Genomic DNA, 14,469 nt, shown 5'->3' on the forward strand with positions numbered 1-14,469 from the left:
GGTCAGCGAATCAGCGGGCACATGGTCAGAAGTAAAATCGCAGCAGAGAAGCAAGTCCTCACGCCTAGGAAACAGGACTTTCTAATTAGCACTCTGGAGGATGCCGCCCTGCCAAATGTTTGGAAAGACTTGGGTCTTTTAAGGCAAACATCTGCCCGCCGTGCTGCTGTCGGCTGCCTGGCAGACACTTAGTCTGAATGAGCGCACAATCATGGGGTTCGGTCCTGACCTAATTCTACAAAACTCCCCGAAGGAAGGATGATTCCACTTCCCGGAAGGTTAAACACGTTCGACATCCTTGACACGGTGGCCGTCATTGTCCCCGCCTTCCGGTTCCCCAGAGTGGGGGAGACACTCCCTTCTCCTGAAGCCAACTCTGCACCCAGCGGCTGCAGCGTCCTCACACTCACCGGAAGTTCCATCCTTCGCCGGGTTACTCAGCAGCAGAAAAGAACGCATGTGCAGGCTGAAGGTAGGAGGTGGTTGAAGTTTCTCAAAAGTCTCTGAATTATTTTAAAAATTTATTTTAAAGTTGGAATGTGATCGTTCAGAGCCATGGTCAGTAGAAAACGTCTAGCCTCGGGCAGTCTGGACAGTCCTGGAGCAGAACCTTCCAGCTTGGGGTAGGCACATGCTGGAGCCTCGTTGCCCGTGGCAAGCCCGGTGGATACTGTGATACTGCACAGTTATGTGCAGTTGGATGCTTTTCAGATCCCAAGCAAAACGCCCTAAATCTTAGCCAATATCTGTCTGGAATGCCCCTTCCTACTCTGGTGGGGTTTTACTAAGTTTTCTGGTGGTTGCCCCAGCCTCACTGCCTTATAAAATCCTCTTCGACTCCCCCCAGACAGACGAGTGTGGTCCACTCCCTGGCCTTCTGCAGCCCAACTCCTGCCCCTGTAAGTTGGGGAGCATCCCACAGGACTTTCCCGGGGCTTGTTGACTCTGGCTAATCTTGGCCTCCCTCCCCGAGGCCCAGGCAGGACTGCACCAAGTGATCATATGCACCAATCGTTCTGACTACATGGGAAGCAGAGTAGAGGATAACATGTAAACATTTACCTAAAACACATTCCCTGCCTCCTTCCAAAGAGGATTTAGGGTTGTTTCCCCTGTGAACGTTTATATCCATGTTGTGAGTAGCTGAAGTAAAGCTAAATGAGGCAACACACTTTATAAGCCATAAAAACCTTAATACCCCCTCATTCACTAATCCCACCTCTGAAAATTCTCCCTGAGGGATGAATTCAAGATAATACCAAAACAAACAATATTCAAAAACGCATGCTGTCTGTTAACACAGAGTAGAGGGTTGGATCTCATCCGGGGAAATGTACCCACAAAAAACACCAAATCCAACTGTGAGATTTTATTAAGGAAATAATGGTCCGTCAATAGGATGGGATGTTATGGAGTCATTAAAAATGATTATGTATATTATATAACAGCATGTCAAATGTTTATGATGTGACATTAAGTTAACAAATCAGATCGCCCAATGATTGCAACTGTGTTAAATGTTACACAGCCACATCGACACACATGCGGGCAAGGAATATAAAGCAATAATTAGATGTAAACGTGGCTTTATTAAAATGGGGAATATTTAAAATGTTTTCTACTGCTGCTCTCACACTGTTTTACAAGGAGTTTATTTGGTTGAAAGTAACTAACTCAGAAACAGTGCCAGGGTATCTCTGCGATAAACAGGAGTCCCCACTGGGTCAAGGGTGTTGCACTGAACAGATTGAATTTTCCTCCAGAATGCCATCAAGCCAGCAATCAGTCCCGTCTTTATTTTTCATTGGTTCTTCCTCAGCTCACCACATAGAGGCTGTCTGAATGTCCGGGGGGGGCAGTTCCTTCTCTCTTCTGCACCCCTGTCCCACCTGACGCGTCCCGGGTCTGACGCAGAGTCAGTACCCAAGAAATATCTGTTGCCGCCTAAGCTCTTTAATACACGAATGGCTGTGCCTCCCTAAACATCCCGCGAATGCCTCATCGTCCCCTCTTCAGCCTGCTTCAGATCTTCATAATTTCTCCCTCGAATTCCAACAACGGTTTTTCAATGGGTCCCGTTGTATCTGTCTCAAAACCCGCGAGGCTGAACTCGTTCAAGGTCCTTAAACCTGCCGTGTTTCCCATGGATGCCCATTCCGAGTCCATTGTGAGCTCTTTGTTTTTGGCCTGCCCGCCCTTCCTCTTCTTGTCTATCTGGTAAGTTCCTACTCATCTACCTAGAGACTCAGCTCAAGAAATGCCCCTATAAGAGCCATTCATGTTCCCATTCATAGACCTCATCCGGCTCTATCCCCGCTGGTTCTCAGCTGGGGAGTGATTGTGTTCTAGCTTAGCTTGGGGCGAATTCGGCCATGTCCAGAGCTATTTTTTTATGATCACGATGGGTGGGGTTGGGTGTGTTCTTACCCTCCAGTGAGGAGGGGCTGGGGATGCTACTAAACATCGTATGATGCACAGAGCAGCCCCTGCCGGGGAAATGACCTGTCCCGAAACATCACCCGGACGGAGGCCGTAAAGCCCACGCTGTGTTAACTGTTTCACATCGCTGTCCAGTTCTGTCGTGATCTCCCTATGGCCACAACTCTGTCACTTCCATTTGAGATGCCCAACCTCTCAAAAAGGGCCTGCCTGATCAATAAGGACTCAATAACTCTTGGTAGAAAACTTGGCTAATAAATCAAGAAATAAGTTATAAAAAAAACCCTACAGGTATACTAAAGAATATATATAAGGTCCTCAGGTTATGACACAGTTCCTTTCCTACGAATGTGACATAACCTGACTTTTGGTGTCAGTCGAAACACACCCTAGCCCAAGTCACTTACCTATCCTAACACAGTTTTAAAATCATAATCTAGAACGTAAAAATACAACTAAGCCACAGAAAATGAACACTGTGAATTCTTTCACCGTGCACACACACAAAAACTAGTTTTCCCTCGTAGTTTATTAAGTACAAAGCTACTGGCATAAGCCAAAACACTCACATCTCAATTTCTTTAAGTTTCTATGGGAGTGAGCTCCAGACACTTGAAACATCGTATGTCAAGACTGTCATAACCCGAGGACCCCTTGTATATATAAATATTTTAAGGTAGAGGAGGGGAGATAGAGAGACAGACTCCCGCATGCACCCTGACTGGTATCCATCCAGGAAACCCATCTGGGGCCAATGCTTAAATCAACTGAGCTATCCTCAGTGCCTCAGGCTGGCCCTCAGACCAACTAAGCCACTGGCTGCAAGAGGGGAAGAGAGAGAAGGGGGGAAGATGGAGGGGAAGAGAAGCAGATGGTCACTTCTCCTGTGTGCCCTATCCAGGGATTGAACCTAGGACACCTGCACACTGGGCTGGTGCTATATCCACTGAGCCAACTGGTCAGGGCCTAAAGAATATTTTTAAAAGACAAAAATATTTCCAAGCTCTCTCCATACCCTTTTATAGTATTGAATCATATATAATGACTTGCACGTGGACCCATCCATTTACTCTGTTAAATTCACTTCTCAATTCTTTTTTTTTAGAGCATATTGGGAACTTTGTGCTGTTAAGTTTAAGACACAAAACAACATCTTACTCTGCTTTACTCCTAAACAGCAGGGCTTTATAGGATATGATCTTTTCGCTTGAAATAAACACATTGAAATGGGAGGTAATGTGCAAAGTAATCTTATGCAGAGAGCTCATTTGCGATGTGTGAGTCCCATGGGGTGATTTAAATGTTTCAGGATTTTAGAGAGATAGTGTGTTTGTTTACGTCCTGAATACACAGGAAACAGGTGACAACCTCAGCATCACCAGCTACCCAATTACTTGCACAGCAAAGGATGGAAGAAAAAAAAAATCGCTGATGTCGACGGCCATACGTCAGCAAGAGGGCTAGTCACAATAGTAATTAACGTGCAAAGATGACAGCTCCATGCTCCCCACCGTGCACACAGAGAAATCCGAGGCAGTGACTGTCCCAGCCCCCGTGGCTGAGGGTCAGGTTTCCATGGCCACACCATTCACTGTCACCCATGTTGACTTTTCCCGGTATCTAAAGCTCACCCCAATTCCATGTTCTTTTATGACAGAGTCACCCCTCTCTTCTCCTTGTTCTGTGTCCCAGCCTTCTGTCTCCCGAACCCAACCCTGCCTTCAAAGGTGACAAGGCAGCTTCCCCGCTCCTCTTCCTGAAAGAGTCCTCCCAGGAATTCCCCCACCCGCCCTCGCTTTCTCCCCAGCTGCCGGCCTCTGTATTGATTCTTCAAATTAATTTTTTTTTTTTTTTTAGCAGTATGCCAGTCCTCTCCTTCCCAGCGCACTGAGGGGCTTTGTATTCATGCCACAAAAACCAAGTTGAAAACGAATGCGTGATTAAAGCCAAGGTAATCCCCTCATCCCATTCGGATGTAATGCTCCGCGCACGCTGATGATGGCGAGGGGTTGATTTCTCAGGTGGGAAATCGGGAGGCGGAAATGGCTTCAGAGCACACTGTAACTGAACGTGGGTCCTGCCGGGCTCGCCTCTCTAAGACCTGGCTGGGCCAGCTGTTTCTGAAATGTCTGCAGAGGGAAGCTGTTTTAGGAAGACTCGAGGTTTGACTTCCATGTCTGTGACTGCCTAGCTGTGTGACGAGGTCGGGGTCCAGCGATTTAATGTCTGAGCCCCAGTGTCCTGGTCATTTAAATGAAGGTCTCATTGTCCCTCGGGATCATGCTATCTACTCTTTTTTTTATTTTTTAATGATTTTTGTGAAGAATAAACAAGCGAATGTTTGGAAGAGGCGCAGGCTTTGGCCTGGCCAATATTGAGTATTGAGAAAACATTCGAGTTTAAAAACAAATCAAGAAAAAGTAAACAATACCCTCCCCTCCCCACTGTAGTGACTTCATCCCAAGGACACACTGTTAAGGACAGTTGAGCCGACGACGGAGGAAGGGCCGTTGTTGTTGTTGTTTCTTGGGTTCAGTTTTGAGAGAAAAATCACAGCAGCGTCGTGGGACTGGATGTCTGAGATAGGCCGAGTCCCGCCCGATCAGCCATAGGAACCCGCCCAGCTCGGCAGAGCTACAGGGGACTCCGTACACACTCAGGGCTGCTTCTCCAGAATGCAGACCGACCTAGCTGTCCTGCCTTCCATCGTGAAACCGTGCCAAGAACGAACAGGCGATCTCGGGCTGGCATCGCCGGTCTCTGGAGCCAGCCGCTCGGCCCCCGCCTCTGGAATACAGTTCTGCTATTTCCCCAGACTTCAAGAGCAAAATCAGGGCAGCCCCCAGATGCACAGATTTGCATTGTTCAACCTCCAGCCCCCTGCTTCCCGAGATGCTGCCTGGCACCGCTGGCCACACCACTGCTGGGTCTGACCGCTCACCTTTCTCAGCTTCACCACGCCCTCCTGTGTCTCATAGTCCGTCGTGATTTCAAATAACTCCATCCCGTCTCCGTCAACGATATTGTATGTGACTAAGCCGTTTTCTCCAATGTCTGGGTCTTTCGCCTTCACTCTTCCCACTTCCTCCCCGGGGACAGCTGCTTCGGACACAGACATCTGGTAGACGCCTTAAAAAAAAGAGAGAGAGAGAGAGAGAAGAAAAAAAGAAGACATCTATTTTTATTTTCCCTTTTACTTGTCAGCTGTAAGACTTTAGATTTCATTGAATCCCAATAAATTTCTCAAAGGGTTTGAAATTGAACTTTCTATTGATTGAAAACATGAAAAGAAAGACGTGAGTAGATGAGGGAGGATCCCGCATGGCCTGCTTGTCAGAGAAATGTGTTCTGCAAAGAATGATGAAACAATACCGGGGTCCAGGGTGTTACAGCGGGGTCACCTGCCCCCTGTGAGGAAGGAAAACAAGGCTTGGTTACATTTCCCAACAGCAAATGATGGCGGGCCGGGTCCTCGTTCGACACTCCAACAACCAAGGCATCTTAGATCTCTGGGATGGTCCTCGAGGTAATCCTAAGGTTCACATATGTCACTGCCAGATTCCCAGGAAAAACAGACAGACAAGCCTTCTCTAAAAGCCTTCCGCGCAGCTTCCATATTTATTTTTAAAAACAAATGAAAATTTTATCTTTCGGGGTTGTGATTCTTCTAACTCTCTATCTGACCATATTCCTACTTCATCTCCTTCACCAGCTGATCCAACACTAGCTTCCCTGGAAAGGTATCCCACCATGTGACCCTTCCATGAACGTTTATTTCCTATTTATGGGGAACTTAATCTGTGCCAGTCACTGTCCTAGCTCCTGGAGACTCAGTAGTAAATGGAATCATCAACGTTGTCTCCTGAGTGAGGCACCCCAAAGAGACTCCATGGAGCAAAGCCACACTCCGCTGTCACTGCTAAGGGGAAGGAAAGCATAGCAGGAGAAGGGACAGAGGATCACGAGGCAGCGAGATGGGACTGTGCGTGTAATCGTGTGACAGCGTGGCAGAAATGTGTGCGTGCCCGAGTGTGTGTGTGTCAGCGTGTGTGAGACGGGTCAGTGAGTGTGACTGTTCCCTTGCGTTAGGTACATGTGGGTGAGAGAGAGAGATTGATTTTGAATAGGGTGGGCAGGGAAAACCATCCTCAGCCGAAGGCAGCTGAGCTTCCCTTGCGGGATGGAGAAAGACATGTCATGTGACTACGTAGGGGTAAAAATCACACACAGAGGGAACAGCAGGTGGCAAAGACCCTGAGGTGAGAATGTGCAGATACATACTGAGTAGCAAAAAGACAGGTGATGGCCCTGGCCGGTTGGCTCAGCGGTAGAGCGTCGGCCTGGCGTGCGGGGGACCCGGGTTCTATTCCCGGCCAGGGCACATAGGAGAAGCGCCCATTTGCTTCTCCACCCCCCTCCTTCCTCTCTGTCTCTCTCTTCCCCTCCCGCAGCCGAGGCTCCATTGGAGCAAAGATGGCCCGGGCGCTGGGGATGGCTCCTTGGCCTCTGCCCCAGGCGCTGGAGTGGCTCTGGTCGCAGCAGAGCGACGCCCCGGAGGGGCAGAGTAACGCCCCCTGGTGGGCACAGCATCACCCCTGGTGGGCGTACCGGGTGGATCCCGGTCAGGCGCATGCGGGAGTCTGTCTGACTGTCTCTCCCCGTTTCCAGCTTCAGAAAAATACAAAAAAAAAAAAAAAAAAAAAGACAGGTGACCGGAGCCCTCTGTTATGAGATAGGGTTTGTAGGTAGATTGGAACCCAATTGTATAAAAAAAGAGCATTGGAGGAGATGCCCTACAGGTTTTGTTTAAACTCACTGGGAAGCCACTGGAAGGTTTCAGTAGGCGCAGTGAGACATGAGATGTGAGATAATCTTACCGGCACTTCCACGTTTTATTTTATTTTTTATTTTTATTTTATTTATTTATTCTTTTTTTTTTTTTTTGTATTTTTCTGAAGGGAGAAGCAGGGACACAGAGAGACAGACTACCGCAAGTGCCCAACCTGGATTCACCCAGCATGCCCACCAGAGGGCGATGCTCTGCCCATCTGGGGCGTTGCTCTGTTACAACCGGAACCATTCTAGCGCCTGAGGCGAAGACCATGGAGCCGTCCTCAGTGCTCTGGCCAACTTTGCTCTAATGGAGCCTTGGCTATGGGAGGGGAAGAGAGAGACAGAGAGAAAGGAGAGGGGGAAGGGTGGAGAAGCAGATGGGTGCTTCTCCTGTGTTCCCTGACTGGTAATTGAACCCCAGACATCCACACACCAGGCCAATGCTCTACCACTAAGCCTGCTGGCCAGGGCTATTTTATTTTTTAAATGGTTATTTTATTGATTGCAGAGAGAAGAGGGGAGAGAAAGGGAAGATGAGAGAGGAAGAGAGGGAGAGACAGGAACATTGATCAGTTCTTCTATGTGCTCTGACCAGGGATTGAACTAGCAACCTCTGCAGTTCAGGACAATGCTCTAACCGACCAAGCTATCTGGCCAGGGCCACATCCACATTTCAAAAATATTCTCTGTGAGGCGATACGGAAAAGCAAGGACTGTCCATATTAAAGGACAAGTGGTAACTGCGAGATACTAATTTACATGAAGGGTTAGAAACACGTGCTGTGAGTTGATTTTCTCCAAATCCCATTTGCGTTTGTGGCCATGGAACTGGTGAGTGCAAGGCAGCAATGCGTCCCTGACCACGTGACTGTACGAGAGCGAGGGCATTAACGACTGCCCGCTAACAATGTGGCTCCGCCGCTTCCTCCCAGCACACGGGACAGTTTTAGTGTGGATCACGGAGCGTGCAGCTATATAAGCCTTAAGCCTATTGGAGGGCTGAACCTTGTGCCCGGTCAGGTGAAGCAGACTTTCTCCATCTATTTTGGGACTGCAGGTTGCCTGTAATCCCCTATCTCAGTGTCTCCCTTGCCTAGTTGCCTAGATTGCTGTCTCCGGAGTCCTGTGAGTGACCATGGTGCCTTCACAGGGCCGTATTTGGTTGTCTCCCTTGTTCCCTTACTTGCAAAAAGAAAAGTCTCCTCTCTGGCAATAAACTCACAGGCTGTCCCAGCTACTCTCCTATCCCAATAGAGAAGGCACATTCATGGTGACAGTGTACCGGCAGCTCCCGCGTCATGACCATCATACTGTACTGCTGTCTATATACCTAGACATACAGAAATAGATTTCTGTTCACATACTGGCTTTGCCACGTTATTTGAGCAAGTTAACTGAACCTTTTGTGGAACCCAGTTTTAGCTGCAAACAGCAGGCTCTTAGGGAGACTTGCAATAGTAGTAATGGCTCGTTAATGATGGTAATTGCTGTTATGGTTTTTCATAGCAACCTTTCAAAATCAAGTTCTCTTTTCCTCAGCAATCCTATTATACATTTTGTAGAAGGACGGACCATAATCCCTCAGATAATAATCATGGCTACCATTTGTTGACAACTGATGCCAGCCATCACTGTAACATGTTATCCTAGCTCATTCAGTTCTAACAGTGTCCTGTGAGTTAGGTCCTATGGAAGACTGTATTTTCCCAACATGGCCAAAACAACATCTCCTGTCCCCATTGCTCTTTCTTGAACATGACTTTGCCATTATTTCTACTATAAGGTGGGGGTCTACAAGAACTGTATGTAAATTTGGGTGGTCTTAAGACCACAGTGGAAATGATGTGATGGGGTTTCTGAAGGGAGGTCACAACAGAGAGTACAGTGTCTGCATGGGTGACCTGGGGGTCTCACTGTCAGAACCTGTCCAACCCACCCCATAGAGAGGCCCTCGTGGAGAAAACCCAATAGCCAACACCAAGCCCCAGCCCTGTGAGTGAGCCACATTGCAAGTGGATCCTCCAGTCCCAGTGAACTGTCCTCAGTTGATATGCTGGGAACAGAAACAAGCCGTCTCCTCCAAGTTTTGCCCGAATGGCAGACTTATGATAAAAATAAACTATTGCTATTGTTTGAAACCACAAAGGTTTTAGGCAATCTGTGACATAGCAATAGGTCACTAATTCAGGGACTATTATACTCAGGTTAGAAATAAGAATACTGAGTCAGAGGCAGGTTCATTAATTGCTAGAGCACATCATTAGCATCTGGTAAAATACTTAGCAAAATCGATTTTCTGTTTTGGGGTCACGGAACTTCTTATGTCTCCTGTTTCTCCTACTAGATCCATTCCCCTTAAACTTGTTTCCTTTGGTTCTTTCATTGTTGTTGTTGCTGCTGTCTTGCTTTTGCCTTTTGCAAGAAGGATATAAAGAGTCTCCATTTTTCTAGACTTAATCGTCAAAGTTGAGCAAAGCAAGAACGGGTCAGAGAAGACAGCCGGCTGGGGCACCATGCACCAGCGAAACCCAAGCCCACCTACTTACTCTGCGGAAACTTTGGTGGGTTGTCATTGACATCGGTCAGTGTGATCGTCACTTTGGTTGTCCCTGAGAGTCCACCCATGTGTCCCCCCATGTCCTTGGCCTGGATCACCACGTGGTACTCCTCCTTGGCTTCCCTGTCCATGTTGGGAAGGGCTGTTCTGATGATACCTGGACAAGGGAGCAGAAGACATCACAGGTTTATAACAAAAAGAAGCCCCAAGGCCGGGAAATACAAAGATGAATGAAACAGCACCTAGCCCTCCAGGAGCGTTACTTCAACATGGTCATTATAACCCAGAGCGGCCAGCTCTGGAGCATCGTACAGATGGATTTTCCAGCAAACTGTCACCAATATTAATAGAGCATTAAAGTTTTATATGTTTTATATATTACATTTTAAATGCAAGTAATAACCTCCTATTCTCAGGAGTAACACTTAAAGATCCTAATTACTGAAATATCCGAGGGCCCGTTGCATGGGTGCCCATGATTAAAGCCATGCTTTTGGACTGCCAGTCATATCTTTTGAAAGTCTATCCCTGTATACAATTCTTGGGAACATGACTATGGTCTATATTACGTTAGAAGCAGAAGGCATATATTTCATGCAATACATTAAAATATTAATAGTAAAATTTCAAAGAGTGTACCAGATGGGTTAAAAATATACACAGTGCTTTATACAAGCACTGATTCTGCTGTGACCCATTCCTGATAACAACGATAAATTAATGATTTGACTAGACATGATCCCTGGATGTTAGTACATGATTTATATAGAAACCAGGCTCACTTAAACCTCTTGGAACACGTGTAAGCTTTTCCTTTGTCCACATGGCAACATCTATAACGGAAGGATGAAGGCACTGTGGAAGCCTGAGCCCACAGCCCTCTCCTAGCCTCCCCCCCAACAATGTTTCCATGTCTCTCAGAAACAACCTTGAGCTCATTGGGCCTCGTTTTCCTGATCTGCAAATAACTGGGTAGATTCAAATTAAGAGTCCCTGAAACAAAGAAGTCCCCCACCAGTTCTAAAGCCGAGATGAAATCCCACATTCAACCTTGGTTAAAATGGAAAGGCTAAATGCAAACACTTTTTATGAAACCAAAGCAAGTAGCCCCATACATTGTGACCTGAAGCAAAGTGGCGACCAATAGGCGATGCCGTAGCTCAGTGGAAATCATCTCATGTAGATGAGCGAAAGATCTGATTGGTGGATAACGTGTGTACATAGTCGCAGAGATAGACTGGATAAAGTTTAACTGTAACAATAAGTGTGAATTATTTGTGAACATCTTTCAAACACACAGGGCATATTGTGGAAAAAGAAAGGGGTTTAGTGGGTAATATTGTGGGCAAGCAGTTCCACAGGATTTTAGTGTGTGTGTGTGTGTGTGTGTGTGTGTGTGTGTTTGATTTTTCCACTGATTTGGGTCAGAGAGAAAAGGGAGAGAGTGTGAGAGAGGGGATGGAGGGGGGGAGAGAGAGAGAGAGAGAGAGAAGGAAGCATCAACTCATTATTCCACTTGGTTGTTCCATTTCGTTGTGCACTCATTGGTTGCTTCTCATCTGTGCTCTGACTGGGGATTGAACTCACAAACTCAGCATGCAGGATGATGCTCTATCTACCCACCCAGGGCTAGTGTGTAAACTAATAAAAGGATTCTAGAATCAAATATGGGATAAATGAAGTGAAACACTGTGGTTTTGGTTGTTACATTAGTTCACTCTCTTGGTTTTGCTATCTGTGTTCTTAAGAAACCCACCGACCCTTCCTCCTGGATGCGAAGCCCCCCCCCCCCGGGGGCATCTCTCAGGCCGTGCTGGGGGTGCAGGGAAGGGGGCTGGTGAGGCGTCATCCCCCAAACGCACTTGCGCATCCAGACCCCTCCCACCACTCTGCACTGTGGCCCCCGGGAGCTGCCAGTTTTATGTCAGCCCTCAAGTTCTGGGGTCTCTTAGTCTGGATCCACCATTGATTTTTAAGATAACATTTAAATATTTGAAGATAAATTCTTAAATTTCAGTTGACTTCTAGGATATGATTTTCAGCTGAGAGTAGTATTTTTAAGATTACATTTATTGTTGTGACACAGTGAAATACAGACAGGAGCAATCATAAATGTGGTTCGCTGGCTATAAGGCACGTGCAGAGTGTCCGGGACTCGCCCTGACCCTGTCATATTTGAGAAAACAGAGAATCAATTAGGTTGAGTGAGCAGGTCTGGGCTCCTTATCCACAGCGTGTCACAAATCACAATGACATTTCATGGTACCTGTCTGTGCTTCCACCGAAAAGTAAGGTTGTCCTTCGAGGATACTGTACACCAGCTTGGCGCTGTTTCCGTAGGTGGGGTCGTCTGCGTCGGAGGCAGTCACCTGGATGACGGATGTGCCTTAAACGTGAAATAAACTCATTAGCAACGGCCCCGCAGCATTCAAACTCTATTCTGGTTTACAAAGAATTCTCATCTCAAAATGGAAAACTGAGGAGAATTTATTAGCATGCTTTCATTTTCCTGAGGCTGATAATACAAAGGAACCTCCTTTCCTTCCTTTCTTCCTTCCTTCCTCCCTCCCTCTTAATTCCCATACCTTAAAAATGAATTCTCTGTGTTCATCGTACATCCTGCTATCTTGTTAAATAATTAAAATAGTTAAATAATACTATGAACGTAATATTATGAAAATATTGCACTGTTAAAATAATACTAGAAACATTGTTGCAAAGACATGCTAAGACCCATGCAATTGAAATGCCCAACCTAACAAATAATTAAATAAAAATCTCCCCAAAGAGCCCAATAAAGGATAATTAGTGATGAATTGCTCCTCATGAAAGGACACAATACAGCCTCCCATCTGTAGCCAGGCAATAAATACATCCTTTCATTGTAGCTTTGCATGTAATAAAATGGCTGCTAATGCTACATTTTAATTAATTTACAGCAATAAATATGATCCAGAATGCCATTCCCTACTGGCAGGACAGTTGCGTCTTCCCAGCTCTAACACGTCTGGTAGTCAAACAACAGAAGCCACCAGCTGACAGCTGGCGAGATGTAAGGTGAGCACGTGAGGGTCAGGATGGAAGGGAACCAGGGAATTGCAGGAAGATGAGATTCTGTTTTTCCTAGAAAAGCTTCTGTTCCTGGATGGTCACAAGTAGCTGAGGACATGCAGTGTTGGGCTCAGACCGGGGATGCTGAAGGGAGAGAACTGGCAATCACCAAACTCCTCGGTGCCTGCCGGGCACTGTTTGGGGCACAGCCCATGTGTGAAAGGTATGAAGTGTTGCAGTCTATCATGCAAACTGGGTTATGGCTAAAGTCAAGAATCTAAACCCCATCCAGCAAATAACCAGACCCAAGTTCTTTCCGTGACATTTTCTGCACAAGGGTAAGGTTCCGTGTGGGAGCCCGTTTGCACCACCTCTGCCCACCCTGTAACACACAGGTTTGTTAGCGATTTCCACCTGGTGTGAAAGTCAATCTCGCTCTCTTCCAATTCCTCTTCTGTAAGTCATTATGTCGTGCAAACAACCATTCTGAGCTCTGCCCACATGGCCAGGCACTATTCTCGGTAGTGTAAGTTTATACAGTAGAGTAGGCTCTATTTTCCACCGTCATGGTACCTCTAGGGAAATGATTAGATGTTTTTAAGCTTAATTTGCACCTAGAACCTCACTAAGTCCATGACAAGGCCTTTGTTGATAACTGGGTTATTTAGCCCTCACCAGAGTTGACATTTCCTCACTTTATAAATGACAAAACGAAAACTGAGAAAATGCAAGACAGCGTCTGGGTTCACCCCGCTGGTCAGTGGCATGGCCATGCTTCAAACCCAGGGCTGCCGGACAACAGACGACTCTCACAGGCCATGATGGGAAGTCCAGGTGTTAGCCCTTAGAATCCGGGAATCCCCAAAGGTGCCAGCAGTGAAAATCCCTTTGGAGAATTCTTTCTGGTGACTTAGCCTCTCTGTCTGTGGCTTAGCTGCTGACACTATTGTCTCCTTTCTAAGGATTTAGTTGCTGTCTGCTGTTTCCCATTAAAATCCCCCGATGACCACAGCAAGACTCAGGGGCCGGGCGGGGCACAGGGGAGAGAGAAGGTAGCGAGTAGTGGCTCTACCTGGCTCTCGTAAAGAATGGCCTGACCTGTGGTGGCGCAGTGGATAAAGTGTCAACCTGGAAACACTGATGTCACCGGTTCAAAACCCTAGCTTGCCTGGTCAAGGCACATATGGGAGTTGATACTTCCTGCTCCTCCCCTCCTTCTCTCTCTCTCTCTCTCCCTCTTCCCCCCTCCTCTCTAAAATGAATGAATGAATAAATAAATAAAGTAAAGAAGGGGAAGGGTTTGACTTTACCTGGAGGCAGAGGAGGAGACTATTTTTTCCTTTTTCCTTTTTTGGGGGAACACAAGCTCTGTATGCAATGTGGAAGGAGCTTGGTGCTCTAGAGTCACTTCTGCATCTAACTTTCTGGAGCAGGTTGCCTCCCATTCTCGGTGCTTGTTTTGTCGTCTGTACAGAATGGGAGGTTTGCTCCTGGTGATCCTTAACCCTCTGAGTAGTACGGACGTTCGTGTGCGTCCTCGTGCCTCCTGACCATCCAGGGGACGGTCGATTTATTTTAAAAATGTGTAA

At 46.8% G+C, this 14,469-nt stretch overlaps 1 protein-coding gene across 2 annotated transcripts in view; it reads right to left on the bottom strand.

The window, feature by feature from the left end:
- The window catches only part of CDH11 (cadherin 11), a 158,201-nt gene that overhangs the window by 34,174 nt on the left and 109,558 nt on the right, over positions 1-14,469 (bottom strand). For both annotated transcript variants that reach the window (XM_066348787.1, XM_066348786.1), the window contains 3 exons: positions 12,096-12,215; positions 9,819-9,986; positions 5,381-5,568 (listed from right to left, as the gene is read on the bottom strand). In XM_066348787.1, coding sequence (XP_066204884.1) covers positions 5,381-5,568; positions 9,819-9,986; positions 12,096-12,215 — 476 coding nt within the window. The remainder of the gene's footprint in view (positions 1-5,380; positions 5,569-9,818; positions 9,987-12,095; positions 12,216-14,469) is intronic.

Source organism: Saccopteryx leptura, chromosome 9, assembly GCF_036850995.1.
Source record: "Saccopteryx leptura isolate mSacLep1 chromosome 9, mSacLep1_pri_phased_curated, whole genome shotgun sequence".
In the NCBI taxonomy this organism is placed as follows: domain Eukaryota; kingdom Metazoa; phylum Chordata; class Mammalia; order Chiroptera; family Emballonuridae; genus Saccopteryx; species Saccopteryx leptura.